Genomic DNA, 14,298 nt, shown 5'->3' on the forward strand with positions numbered 1-14,298 from the left:
AGGGATAAGTCCCGGCACGCCTTGCGGACTTGACAAGAAGGGTGGCGGGGAACGATTTTGGAAAGGGCCCTCTCTTACGGTGCACCGCTCCAACAAAAAAAAACACAACGCGAAACCGCCCACCACCCCCTCCCATCAGCAGCACCTATCTCTTATCACAAGATCGCCTCCAAAGTGCTCGAGGGGTCTCGGAAGCCAAGCAGGGATTTGTAAGTCTTGGTTAGTACTTGCATTGGGTGACCGCTACCACCTTTTGTTGGGTGTTACCCCCCCAACCCCCCCTTGTACGATAGTTGTTTGTTTCTGGTTGATACACCCGGCAGTAGTAACCAGGTCCGCCGCTGGATTCCGAACCGCGATCCTCTGCAACGAGCGGCTGGCCAGGCCCTGTCACCCACCGGCCCGTCACCGGAGCGGCATTCGGGCATTCATCCAGCAGTGGCGTGACGAAGCGCTGTACGTAAGTAAAAAAAAGTAACGTGACGTTGTTATGCATAGAGGCATCGTCTCGAGACTATATTTACATGTATGTGTACACGTGTGTATAGTTTGGTCAACTCTCGGTAGAACGGGACTTTGCTCTGTACGAAAGGAAATCGAAGTGGAAGGAGCAAACTCACGATTCATGCGAGGGGAAAGAACCCAACGAAGAGCCACACAGACGGGTTTCACTGCGATCCATAATCCATGTATTTTTGGGGGGGTGAGATCGCGTAAATATATAAATGTGTCGTGAACCCCGCCACCACCCGACACGGCCAATTAGGAAGGTTTGTCACGTAAACAAAAGAACACGTCAGTTCGTGACTAGTACAGCACTAACCGGCGTGCTGGAGAGTAAACCCACAACATTTACAATCCGAGTACGACGGATTCGCCAGTAATTACAAAGGGCGTCATCAGGCGACAGCCAGATTTGTGGAGAAACCCTCCAGTTTCGTTCTTAAATTGAGGGATGAATGTGACGTCGTCACGCGTCAGCCAATCGGGTGTGAAGGCCAGAGAGGGGTTAATGTATGCATATACATCACAATGGGCAGCCATTATCGGTTAGTTACCTTACTAATTGGCCGTGTCGGGTGGTGGTGGGTTTAACGACACATTTATATTTGCGCGATCTAACCCCAAAAAACATACGGATAATATTTGGTCGCGAAAGCCTACGTGTTAAACTGGCTTTACGCTTAACCCACTTTCTGTACTGATATCTCCTGGCTATCTCGCTGCCCAGCGAGTTTAGCAGTTTGGCAAATATCTGCGTGATCCACCAACCCCATTCCTCCAAAGGAGATGGTTCACGAGGGTGTGCCGCGTCGCGGCTCAACTCAATGAACCCGATCCAGTTGACGGAGTGTGGGGGAGTAGTGGCACAGTGGTTAGCACACAACGCTACAATTTATATACCGGGCAATGTGAGTGAAGGTCCTGGCCACGTGTCACATCACTGGTGAGAGACACCTCTGTCACAAACCTGTACTGTCCAGCATCGTGAAGTATGCTCAATCAATCACAATGACCGGAGGAGTACGTTGACCCATTTATTCATGCCCGCAGTAGGTTGACAATGAACAAAATGGGACCGTTTTTGCCAGTATCAAAGTATGAAAAAATAACAATAGGTTTGAACCTTTCTTGCAATAAAACAGGAGATATTAAGATGTTCAAACACAAGGACACAAGTTCGCGTTAACCACACGTACTTGTGGTGAACATGCAGACAAACATGCTCTGATATTATATTCTTTGAAACTGATTGGCCTACACCAGAGACAGCCTTCTTTAGGGCCGAGTTCACCAGTGTCAGACCAGAGAACGCTATCGGTTGACAATGGGCTGTGCATTAATATGATTTATACTTCAATGGTTAGTATTACACTTAGATTATTATTATTCAAAATGGTTGATGGATTGGGAATGGTCTATGCCTAAACGGTGTGGTTCTGAGTGTGTGTCTCATTGTAATGACCTTGCCATGTTGTGGCGCTATGGATATTATTATTAGTATTGCTACCATCGACGGCAGCTTGCCCCAGCAGGGTCTCGAACTGGGACGACGCAGATCTTCGTCCCCGCAGCGCGCTGATTGGACACTGCCATTCACCCGCTCGCCCCCACCCCTTCCCCCACCACCTGCAGCGGAGCGAGTCGAGGTCGGGCAGGGCGTGATAACGGAGTAGCGTCACGCACGCTATGGCAATAAGTTGTAACCGCGTGTTTAAAAAAAAAATATTCGCAGTCGCATTGCGACTACCTGAGAGCCTCTTGTCACGGCAGAACAATCATAACCTCGATCTATTCACTGCTGGATGAGGGCCTCCCTCCAAGCCATCTCTCACGCTCCTAAGATGCTCGATAATTTCAGAAAATTACAATCACTGGGAAGATGGCACCGTGAAATCAAACTCATTAGCAGGATTGTGAGGGATGGCGATGGCGTAGAGAGAGAAAGAGAGAGAGAGGCTTTCTCATCCAGCAGTGGATACAGCAGAGCTCATTATGATGGTACTGTCGACGATAATTACACCGTACCACCGTAAACCTACTTGCTGTACTTGCCCGCTGCGGGTGGGTGGATGACAGCGCAGCGGCACTGACGGACTCCCGTCTCTGTGATCCACCAACCCCTGGCTCGCATGCATGGTGTGAAGGAAGCTGTCAGAGAACGGGCGAGGTTGTACTATCGCTGGCTGGGACAGCCAGGCAGGACCGAACCTGCAAGGGCCTCTTATCTCAGGCGGCAGGTTGGACGAAAGTACAAATCCAGAGCCGGTTGGACAAGTTTTCTTATTTTCCCAATTGTTACAAAAAATATAGTTTTTACAGAAGAGATTTGTCCGAACACGTTTGCATTTATGTGGATGGGTTTTTATTTTTATTTTTTTAACCATAAATCCAGGTAATGTTCCCTTAACTTTACAAGTTGTATTTTAGAGTGGTTTGTCACTGTAAAAAAGTCAACCGTATACATCATCATCATAATATGATGACATGTGACCCGCAGGCATTGTAGATCCATGAATGGCTGAGGCTACAGACAAAAAACGCCACTGGCAATATTCTACACAGTTTTGTTTTGTACTTTTCACTCCTTGATTGTTCGCTCTGTTTGTTTATACTTTTGTTGTTATCGTGGTTAATAAGAAACCAATATTTTATTATTAAAAGCGCACTGCCATAGCGCTCTGGTGGTGCGACATTATTCACAAAGTTAAAGTGATGTATTGCTTAAATGAGCATTGAGGCATCTGTGCTTATCTCCTCTTCACAGCCCTGAGCCAGTCTTGGACCAGTCCACATTACTGTGGCGGGCGAGTCAGTCTATCCATATAGGACAACCACTCATCTTCTTGGTTCTTTCGGTGAAGTCACGTAGAAGGGAAATACTAAAATAAAACATGTTTAAATAAAACATAACATGTTTTATTTGTATTATTTTAGTATTTCCCTTCTATGTGACCTCACCGAAACAACCAAGAAGATGAATCCCTGCAGTCACGAAAGCTTTAAATCAAAAAATAGGACAACCACTGTTGACTTTCGCACAAAGTTGGGATTAAACTGCATCAACCCTGGAGGGATGATGGGCTGAGTCAACTCCCAACTACAGGATTTGAAATCAGATACCAAACCGATTTACCTATTAATCGATTTGTTTTTACAAGGTTAGGCCCACTGAGCTATACAGCTATTTTTCAGAAGCAAACTGCCCACATATGACAGCCCAACTAAGGGGCTTCTCACGTGGCAATGTATACTCGAAATGCCTGTTTCTAAATGTGGATGGAAAAACAGGAGGACCTGGAGAAAAATCCACGCGACGATGGGGAAAACACGCACACTCCAAATATACAGACGTTCAGGGTCGGGATCGAACTCACGACCTCCTGTATACCAAGCGAGGTTGTTAACATCTCGCCACCGGATTGTGAGCTGCTTGCTCTATCACCGAGCTACCTGTCTGGATATTTGCAAAATTACATACGGTATATAGTTTAATCGCGAACTGTCTTTATCATTTGTACTCTGTACTGTTTGCACTTTTTAACTCTAATTATATTGCAATGGGGTTATTTATTTAACCAGTACAGCCTCGGCGTGAGCCTCAACACGCGTTCTCAAGAGGATCCTGCATTCGGATGTTCGGCTCATTCCAGTAGGCGAGTGTTTGGCATCATGTTGCGAGGAAACTAGAGAACTGGACATCACGCAGCTCGTATGCCATCGTCATGAGAGTAGTCACTGAAATGTCATCATGATCTACCCACTGCTGGATGAAGGCCTCCCCACGCCGAAGCCGCTATTCATGGACATCTTTGAAAAAGAGCTTCATAGCTCATCGTATTCCTCCAGCCCACTGATTCGTGGTCCATCTCGCTGCTGCTGCTGCACACGAGCTGATCTTATCGCTATATCTCCGTGTCGATCGTGGGGCCTCGATTGGCCATACCTCATCGCGCTGGTGAGTGAGGGTTGGTGAAAGAAGGGAGGGGGGGGGGAAGGCCATGACTGGTTGAGATATCACTTGCCACTCATGTAGGTCGTGGCCTGGAATCAAAATTCAGGTCGCTGGGTGCGCTAACCGCTGCGCCACCGTTCCCCTTCCCACCGTTAGAAGTAGCGGTGATCCTCACCCTTTATTTCTAACCAGGCGACAACCCATTGAGACCGACAGACGGCTTTTTAAAATTAATGCGTTCAGCACATATTCACTCAGCCTCGCTCCTCGCTCACCTTCCGTAACTTGCATCGCCGGCATCTGCCACTTCTCCCAAGAGACGTCTGGACAGCGTGCAAGAGAATGACAATTATCGTCTAGAAACAGCTCTGGAGTGTTCCTTGTAGAGTTCCCTCTAGTGGAGGTCCTTCCACCAGCAGTGGAGTGAGCAAGCGGTTGTAGGGCTATGCCCTTACCCTTTCTTTAACCCGTCGATGAAGCCGTCCACTTGTGATTATTATTTTTTGGACTCGGGTTTATGTGACATGCCTGCCCCCTGCCGTTACTGCTCGGGCATTGCAACTGATTGGGTACAATGTCAATCCACTGCGGGATGAGGGCCTCCCCATTAAGCGTAGAGCTAGGGTCTGGTTGGCTAGTCAGGGATCGGGATAGTACTAGGATCTGATTGTCTAATTAGGGAAAGAGCTAGAATATGGTTGGCTAGTTAGGGATAAAGCTAGGATCTGGTTGGCTAGTTAGGGATAAATTTTGATTTAAAGCTTTCGTGACTGCAGTAATTCATATTCTTAGCTCTTTCGGTAAAGTCACGCTGAAGGGAAACAATAAAATAATAAAATATATATAAAACAATAATTTTTCCCTTCAACGTGACTTTACCGAAAGAGCTGAGACATATATAGTTAGGGATAGGGCTAGAATCTGTTTGGCTAGTTCGAAATAGGGCTAGGGTCTGGTTTCCTAGTTAGGGATAGGGCTAGAATCTGGTTGGCTAGTTATGGATAGGGCTAGAATCTGGTTGGCTAGTTATGGATAGGGCTAGAATCTGGTTGGCTAGTTAGGGATAGGGGTATATCTAGGGTGTGGTTGGCTAGTTAGCGATCGAGCTAGGGTCTGGTTGGCTAGTTATGCATAGGGCTAGGGTCTGGTTGGCTAGTTATGGATAGGGCTAGGGTCTGGTTGGCTAGTTATGCATAGGGCTAGGGTCTGGTTGGCTAGTTAGGGATAGGGCTAGGGTCTGGTTGGCTAATTAGGGATAGGTCTAGGGTCTGGTTGGCTAGTTAGGGATAGGGCTAGGGTCTGGTTGGCTAGTTAGGGATAGGGTTAGGATCTGGTTGGCTAGTTAGGGATAAGGCTAGGGTCTGGTTGGCTAGTTAGGGATAGGGTTAGGATCTGGTTGGCTAGTTATGGATAGGGCTAGGGTCTGGTTGGCCAGTTAGGGATCGAGCTAGGATCTGGTTGGCTAGTTAGGGATCGAGCTAGGATCTGGTTGGCTAGTTAGGGATAGGGCTAGGATCTGGTTGGCTAGTTAGGGATAGAGCTAGGCTCTGGTTGGCTAGTTATGGATCGAGCTAGGATCTGGTTGGCTAGTTAGGGATAGGGCTAGGATCTGGTTGGCTAGTTAGGGATAGAGCTAGGCTCTGGTTGGCTAGTTATGGATAGAGATCGGATCTGGTTGGCTAGTTAGGAATAGAGCTAGGGTCTGGTTGGCCAGATAGGGATCGAGCTTGGATCTGGTTAGCTAGTTATGGATAGAGCTAGGATCTGGTTGGCTAGTTAGGAATAGAGCTAGGGTCTGGTTGGCCAGATAGGGATAGAGCTACGGTCTTGTTGGCTAGTTAGGGATGGAGCTAGGATCTGGTTGGCTAGTTAGGGATAGGGCTAGGGTCTGGTTGGCTAGTTATGGATAGAGCTAGGATCTGGTTGGCCAGATAGGGATCGAGCTAGGATCTGGTTGGCTAGTTAGCGATCGAGCTAGGCTCTCGTTGGCTAGTTAGGGATAGGGCTAGGATCTGGTTAGCTAGTTAGGGATAGAGCTAGGATCTGGTTGGCTAGTTATGGATAGGGCTAGGGTCTGGTTGGTGAGTCAAGGTTAGGGATGAAGCTTAGGTCAGGTTGGCTAGTTAGGGATATAGCTAGGGTATGGTTGGCTAGTTAGGGATAGGGCTATAATCTGGTTGGCTAGTTAGGGATAGGGCTATGATCTGGTTGGCTAGTTACGGATAGAGCTAGGGTCTGGTTGGCTAGTTATGGATAGGGCTAGGATCTGGTTGGCTAGTTAGGGATAGGGCTAGGGTCTGGTTGGCTAGTTAGCGATAGAGCTAGAATCTGGTTGGCTAGTTAGAAATAGAGCTAGGGTCTGGTTGGCTAGTTAGGGATAGGGCTAGGATCTGGTTGGCTAGTTAGGGATAGGACTAGGATCTGATTGGTGAGTCAGGGTTAGGGATAAAGCTAGGGTCTGGTGGGCTAGTTAGAAATAGAGCTAGGGTCTGGTTGGCTAGTTAGGGATAGGGCTAGGATCTGGTTGGCTAGTTAGGGATAGGGCTAGGGTCTATTTGGTGAGTCAGGGTTAAGGATAGGGCTAGGGTCTGGTTGGTGAATCAAGGTTAGAGATAGAGCTAGGGTCTGGTCGAAGAGTCAAGGTTGGGGATAGGGCTAGATTCTGGTTGGCTAGAATAGGACGAGGCTTTGTGTGCTAGGCCCGTATGTTCCATCCTCTTCACGTTTGTCCCTTCACCTCCCCTTCGCCAAATTTAGCTTTTGGAATATATTGGTTTAAATGTTCGATGTTGGTGCCCGCGGAACCCGACGCGCTTGACCTGTTCGACCAAAAAAAAACCTCGTAAATCGGCGAACGCGTGCAATGAAACGCTCGCATAGTCCTGCAATTAGTCCACGACTTCAAGCTTTTAATTCAAAAGTTGCACTTCGTTAATCGACATGACGCGCACGTAGAGAGCACTCCCGGTTTACAAAAACAACAACAACACACCTGTCGACTCTCGCATTTCGCACAAGCGTGGCTCGCCTTCGCGATTCGTTGCAAGGCAAAAAAAAGAGAGAGACAAAACGGACCTCACGGCATCGAAGTGTACAGACCCGGGATCGTGAAAATTTGACCCAGACCGATCGCGCACCGCCAGCTGACATCTGCGCGGTTGGGATGAGCGGCGGTGCGATTCTCAAGTCCACAAATTCCCCTTACTCGCAAACAAATTGTTTTTTTCTCAAGTTTGATTTCACGCGCTGCGCAAGGGACCGTTGCCCGAAACGTGGACTTGTTATCTTCATGGAATTTGTAAAGCGCCTTAACGCTTCAGACAGCGTTAAAAACGGCACTGTGAGTGTGATGGTGGAGATGATGCGAATGAAATGGATGAGAGGAAGCGATGGGCACGTCTGCGATGTTGCGTGAATTCGGTGAAAGCGAAATTGATTGACGGTAAATGACAGATGAATGGATGTAACGAATGGGGAATAAGCGATAGGCACATAAAGGCGGAATATGAAGAGGGAAAAGTAACGGTGGCGATTATGAGGTGGGGGGGGGCTAAGGGGTCGTGGGGTGAGGCCACTGTGTTGTTGACGGATGTGCTGAGCGTTACTTACGCACCAAATTGCGTGCATTCTCGTCGCTCTTGCAGCCGCTGCAAGCCGATATTACCCTTGACGATATTACCCTTGACGATATTACCCTTGACGATATAACATTATAACCCTTGACGATATTACCCTTGACGATATTACCCTTGACGATATTACCCTTGACGATATTACCCTTAAATTTTGATTTAAAGCTTTCGTGACTGCAGTGATTCATATTCTTGGTTCTTTCGGTAAAGACACGCTGAAGGGAAACAATAAAATAATATATATAAAACAATAAATATATTGTATTATTTTATTGTTTCCCTTCAACGTGACTTTACCGAAAGAACCAAGAATATGATATTACCCTTGACGATATTACCCTTGACGATATTACCCTTGACGCGATGTTAAAACGAATAATTCAGGAAATCGCGAGAGGAGCAGTGGAGGGAGGGGGGGGGGGGTTGGGGCAGAGAGTGGGGGGGGGGGTTAGTGAATCGTCCCACCCCTAGTTATTTGAGATGTGTTGAACTTCTTTCGCACCGCACGTAGCCATCCGTGCTAATTGGAGGCGTGAGATTCCGCACAGATGAATGCAAAGAGTGACTCGGCTCGGCCACACTTGGCATCAGGACGCCTGCATCCCGTACAGGCCACTTCATGCAAACATTCACGCACGTACAAGGGTGTCCCATAGCGGTTATCTTCCGTTACGAAAGCATTGCAATTAGACGTCGCTCTCCCGGTGTGCGTCTGTGTTGTTACCGCACACAGTACAACCGCAAAAAAACAATAATTGCTGCTGCACAAGCACACTTAACAAACAAAACTCTTCACATTCATCCATAACACTGTGGCCTTAGATATATATCATGGATGATATTTCGGCCAAGGGCCCTTCTTTATAATAGATATGAAAAAGCAGTGGAGGTTCGTTTCCCGAAACATCATCGATTACTCACTTTTCCTTTCAACGCAAATACACATGGGGGGGGGGGGGGGGGTGGGCTAACAGCACAACCATGAAAACCGGCACGGTCGCAAAAACATCTTCCTGCCACTCCAGTTGTTCCATCAATCCCCTTCCAACGAGCGCGCGCCAATTCTATTCTCGCGAACGTCAGCACACTGCGTTCGGGAGCTAAACACAAATGTCCAAAGGTCTGCTCGCCAAAGACGAGCGGGCTTCAGGAGAGAGAGGGAGGGAGAGACACTTCGTGTAGTTTGTGCTGCTCCTTCTCCTCCACTTTAAGGAGCGCAGGCGACAATACGCTACTGCTACGCGGTCCATGGGTTTGGGTTTGTACGGCGACGGTTCAGCACCGTGGCTCGAAGACGTGACGGGTGGGGTTATGGTAGCCCCATCGCTCCTGGTGGCACCCACCGGTTTACACGTTTTCGCGTCGACCAAAGCCACAAACCGATGTCGTCGAGACGACATCGACGTCGCTCGTCCGCGGGCGTTGGCTGAGCCACGCGTTCGTCCTCATCGCGACGAGCGGACCGGTTCGCACTCAACAACGCACAGGCGTGGACCCATGCGAGCGGGATGTCCTCCACCCCCCGCCTTATCCCGGCACACGAGCCACTGACCCCAGTGACACGCGCGCCCTCCATCACCGTGCGAGCATACAACGAAACGAGCACGATTCGGGGTTCCGTTCGTCGCGAGGGTAGCTGGCTGAGAAGGCGGTGTTCATGTCGAATGGGTTTGCACGTTTGTGACCACTTAAAGACCACGATGCACAGTGCGGTAAGTTGAGTGATAAGGAGGGGGGGGGGGGGGGGTGGGGAGGGAGGTCGTCTGCCGGCAATGCGTCTACGGAGAGCAACTGTGGAGGCACGAGCGGGGGAGTTTCTGCCCAAGCCCGTGGAAACATGGCCTGTTGTTTCAAAGTTGAGTCTCATAAACAATGACTGCTCTGACCACGGCACGGACCAAACTACGATGGGGCAGTCACGCGGCCCTCTGTCCGTGCGTTGATTGGATGTCGGCATCCCAGCTTCGCCACGAGGTGAAAGAGCGATTATAGATTTATCCAGATTTGGGCAACTTTATTTCTGTTAGTTTTACACAATAGCAAAGGTTGTGGCAGCAGTTCATGGCATGATATGCGTTGCTCTGTTTGATCCTTAATGTGCGTTTCATTTGCACAAATACACAATGTACTTACGTGTACATATTGCTAAATATTAAAGGTAACGTGTACGTTTGAGTTGTACGTGCAAATATGTTGGCGAAAATCAAACAAACATTGACGATCAAACACAATTGCTGGCGACAGTTGCTGGTGCAAGTTGCCCCGAAGTTGTCGTCGTGCATCCACGTGACGACGTGATGAACCACACACTCCGGACTGAACCCCGAGGCGACAACACTTAAAAAACTGGACTTGATGATTGGAGAATAAAATTTATCATATACCGCGCTTGCCTTTAAAAATAAAAAAAACATCTGTTGTTCTTAGCTGTGTACAACACACGTTTGTTAGTTAAAACAAAAGTTACAGCGATGTTTTACAGCTCTAAAAAAACGTGACATTTTGTCGACGCGTTCTGGGACAGGGGCTGACCCAAGGCGGGGGTCGGGGGGGGGCATAGTGGGGTGGGGGGGGGCATAGTGGGGTGGGGGCATAGGAGGGTGGGGTGAGGGGCATAGGGGGGTGGGGTGGGGGGCATAGGGGGGTGGGGAGGACAGTGGGGTAGGGGGCATAGGGGGGTGGGGGACAGGAGGGTGGGAGGGCATAGGGGTGGGGGGGCATAGTGGGGGGGGCATACGATGGGGTGGGGAGGCATAGGGGGTGGGGGGGCATAGTGGGGGGGGCATACGATGGGGTGGGGAGGCTAAGGGGGGTGGGGGGGACAGTGGGGTAGAGGGCATAGGAGGGTGGGGGGGCATAGGGGGGTGGGGGGGCATAGGGGGGTGGGGAGTTGGGGCATAGGGGGGTGGGATGAGGGGGTATAGATGAGAAGGGGGGCATAGGGGAGGGGCGGGGGCATAGCGGGGTGCTACAAATCCGCGTCTTATTTTGCCCCCTTAACCCAAGTAAGTGCCACAGGTGTCGCCCATGATAGCTCCGGCGCCAACCGGCGACCGCGGCGGGCAGCGGTGGCGGGTGGGAGAGGGCAAAGTTCGCCACAGGGCACCATTCCTCCTTAGTTTCTCCTCAGGCTGGACTCAGTTGTTAAAGATGAATTTTCTTCAGGCTAATAAGTCTCCTCGCTTTTTCGTCAGCACAAAAGGGCACGTACGTTGGCACAATTCATTTTTTTTTAAACCTTCATAATATCCGGATTTACGTTATTTTAAAGTCGTTCTTGCGCAACGCGAAATACCTTCGTGCAAAATTTCTTCCGAGCGTTTGCGCGTCACTGTACTCGGAGTGATAGCTCAGCTATCACGATAACAGCTTGGGGAATACAAACACGTGGGTTACAGGTCGATACGCGAATACTCGCCAACGCTTTCTCCGTACAGCTGAAATTTGGACCCTCGCTGATAAATTCGACTACAATGAATTGTAAGCTTTAAAAAGTTTAAGAACAGTTCTTGCTCAGGCAAGAACGATGTGCAGTACTTTATCTCCTTCTGGCAGCCCTGAGCCAAGTGATGGAAATTCCACATTCCTGTGTCAGGGGATGAGTAATATCCATTGGACAACACTGGATAATTTGGGACTGTTGAACTATGGATCACAACACATATAAAGGCACAATTTCCCGAACAGTTGCAGATATCGCTCGTTATCCAAATACATTTATAATAAAGTGTACCGCGCTTAATCAACCTACTGCTGGATGAAGGCCTCCCAATACCATGTCAGCAGTGGGTGGTGCTTGACCATACTTCACCACGCTGGTCAGTGCAGGATGGTTAAGGATGGGAGTCACACTGCTTCAGATATCGCTCAGATTGGCAGATTCAGAGCGCAATGCACTAATCAATGTGCCACCGCTCCCATCCCGCTTGTAATAATGCTCTCGGTAAAATTGACTTTAAAAGGACATTGGCCACAGGTGGAACGAAATTCCAGAGTGGACTGACTTTTTCAGCATCCGACGTACAAAAGGGTTACCCGGTTATCAAGAAAACACGTTATCAACTGGCAGTGAACCGTATAAATCCGGCAGTCTACTGGTGGAATAGTGAATGAGAAGATGCATAGGTGGACTGGAAGTTCAACCATTGCATTCAGTCAGTTACAACAGGTCAGCTCAGAAATGTCCACAGTGAAGGAAGGTTTCACGAAGGGATCGGCCCAGATAAACGAACTAGTGGTTCAGTGGAGCTTCAAGTAACCGCACAACTTCAATGTGTAAAAAGTTAGAAAAAAGGCAGTTTCGTAAAACGAGAGAAACGTGTGTCCTACGCTGGCGTCTTAAATAAAGCGTAAGCAAGGCTCGCGAAATGCAAAGTAGCTAGAGCCAACCGCGACCAGCGCAACGGCGATCCTTCATCTCTGCTGCTTGCTCGCGACGTCCTCTTCCACGTCGTTCCCAGTCCGTACCAAGTCCCGCTCCTCCACCATGAGCAAGCTATAATCGTCCCCGGCCACCTCCTCCACGGACGCCCCTCGGCTCGGCAGGGAAGGCTTCGCAGCCTCGGTCCCGCCGGGCTGCCCGCCGGCGCCGCCCGCCGGCGCCTCTCCCTTCCCGAATGCCGGCTCCGTGTAGCGGTCGAGGTCCAGCGGCGGCGGCGGCGGCGGCAAAGCTTTCGCCGCCGCCGGGCGGCGCGACGCGGCGCGCTCCTCCGCGTCGCTGTGCACCAGCGCCGCCACCACGGTGTGCGCGACGCCGCCGCCGGCGCAAGCGACGGGGAAACACGCCGACCGGGGCGCCGCGCCGTCGCAAACGTCGCCCGGGTCGGCCAGGAAAGCGTCGGCCCCCCTCGCCTTGGCTCCGGCCTCCGGCTTGGGCGCCGGCGCTCCGCCTGCCGCGCCGTCGGCCCCGCCGGCTCTTCCTCCTCCTCCCGCCGCCGCCGCCGCCGCCGACGCCGTCGCCGCAGCCTTCCTGGGCGTGTGCGCCGGTTTGTCGTCGGCCTCGCGCGCGGGCAGCGTGGCGACGTCGTGCCACCCCGGCGTGCCGCCCTCCGCCCCGCCGTCGGCGCCCGGGGCCTCCGAGGGCTCCATGTTGGCGTAGAGGACGTCCTCCTTGGCGCCCGGCCGGGGCAAGCCCTCGAGGAGGCCCTCGAGGGAGAGGCGCAGCGAGGAGAAGTCGGGCCGCTCGCCGGGCTCCGTCAGCCAGCAGCTCCACATGATGGAGTACCTGCACGAGGGGGGGCAGTGGACCCGCTCGCTATGCTGCTTCGCACGGCCCCCCGCGCTGTCAACGTTCGGATCGGAGTCCGACGCACTACGGTAGGCCTCGCCGCGCTCGGCTGTGTGTGCGGCGTGGAGTGGCACGGCGGCTGTGGCGCTGGTGACTGAGGTGGCGGTGTTTGTGATGCAGCGAGGTGGTGGTTGTGTTGGTGGAGTGAGTAAGGTGGTTGGTGGTGGTGGTGAGAGTGAGGTGGTGGTGGTTGTGTTGGTAGTGCGAGTGAGTGAGGCGGTGGTGGTTGTGTTGGTGGTGGTGGTGGTGTGAATGAGGTGGTGGTTGTGTTGGTAGTGCGAGTGAGTGAGGCGGTGGTGGTGTTGGTGGTGGTGTGAGTGAGGTGGTGGTGGTTGTGTTGGTAGTGCGAGTGAGTGAGGCGGTGGTGGTGGTGTTGGTGGTGGTGGTGTGAGTGAGGTGGTGGTGGTTGTGTTGGTAGTGCGAGTGAGTGAGGCGGTGGTGGTTGTGTTGGTGGTGTGAGTGAGGTGGTGGTGGTTGTGTTGGTAGTGCGAGTGAGTGAGGCGGTGGTGGTTGTGTTGGTAGTGTGAGTGAGGTGGTGGTGGTTGGTGGTAGTGGTGTGAGTGAGGTGGTGGTGGTTGTGTTGGTAGTGCGAGTGAGTGAGGTGGTGGTGGTGGTGTTGGTGGTGGTGGTGTGAGTGAGGTGGTGGTGGTTATGTTGGTAGTGCGAGTGAGTGAGGCGGTGGTGGTGGTGTTGGTGGTGTGAGAGAGGTGGTGGTTGTGTTGGTAGTGCGAGTGAGTGAGTGAGGCGGTGGTGGTGGTGGTGGTGGTGTGAGTGAGGCGGTGGTGGTTGTCTTGGTAGTGGTGGTGAGTGAGGTGGTGGTTGTGTTGGTGGTGGTGGTGTGAGTGAGGCGGTGGTGGTTGTGTTGGTAGTGCGAGTGAGTGAGGCGGCGGTGGCTGGTGGTTGTTGTTGGTATTTGAGAATGA

General features: G+C 51.2%; 1 protein-coding gene across 1 annotated transcript in view; it reads right to left on the minus strand.

Moving 5' to 3' along the window:
• Positions 1-7,344: 7,344 nt before the first annotated feature.
• LOC116939774 (tyrosine-protein kinase receptor UFO-like) overlaps positions 7,345-14,298 on the minus strand; it is an 81,475-nt gene continuing 74,521 nt past the window's right edge. Inside the window, exon 19 of the mRNA XM_032948566.2 lies at positions 7,345-13,312. Coding sequence (XP_032804457.2) covers positions 12,502-13,312 — 811 coding nt within the window. The 3' untranslated portion in view covers positions 7,345-12,501. The remainder of the gene's footprint in view (positions 13,313-14,298) is intronic.

Source organism: Petromyzon marinus, chromosome 6 (assembly GCF_048934315.1).
Source record: "Petromyzon marinus isolate PM22_M1 ecotype Great Lakes invasive population chromosome 6, UKy_Petmar_22M1.pri1.0, whole genome shotgun sequence".
NCBI lineage: Eukaryota > Metazoa > Chordata > Hyperoartia > Petromyzontiformes > Petromyzontidae > Petromyzon > Petromyzon marinus.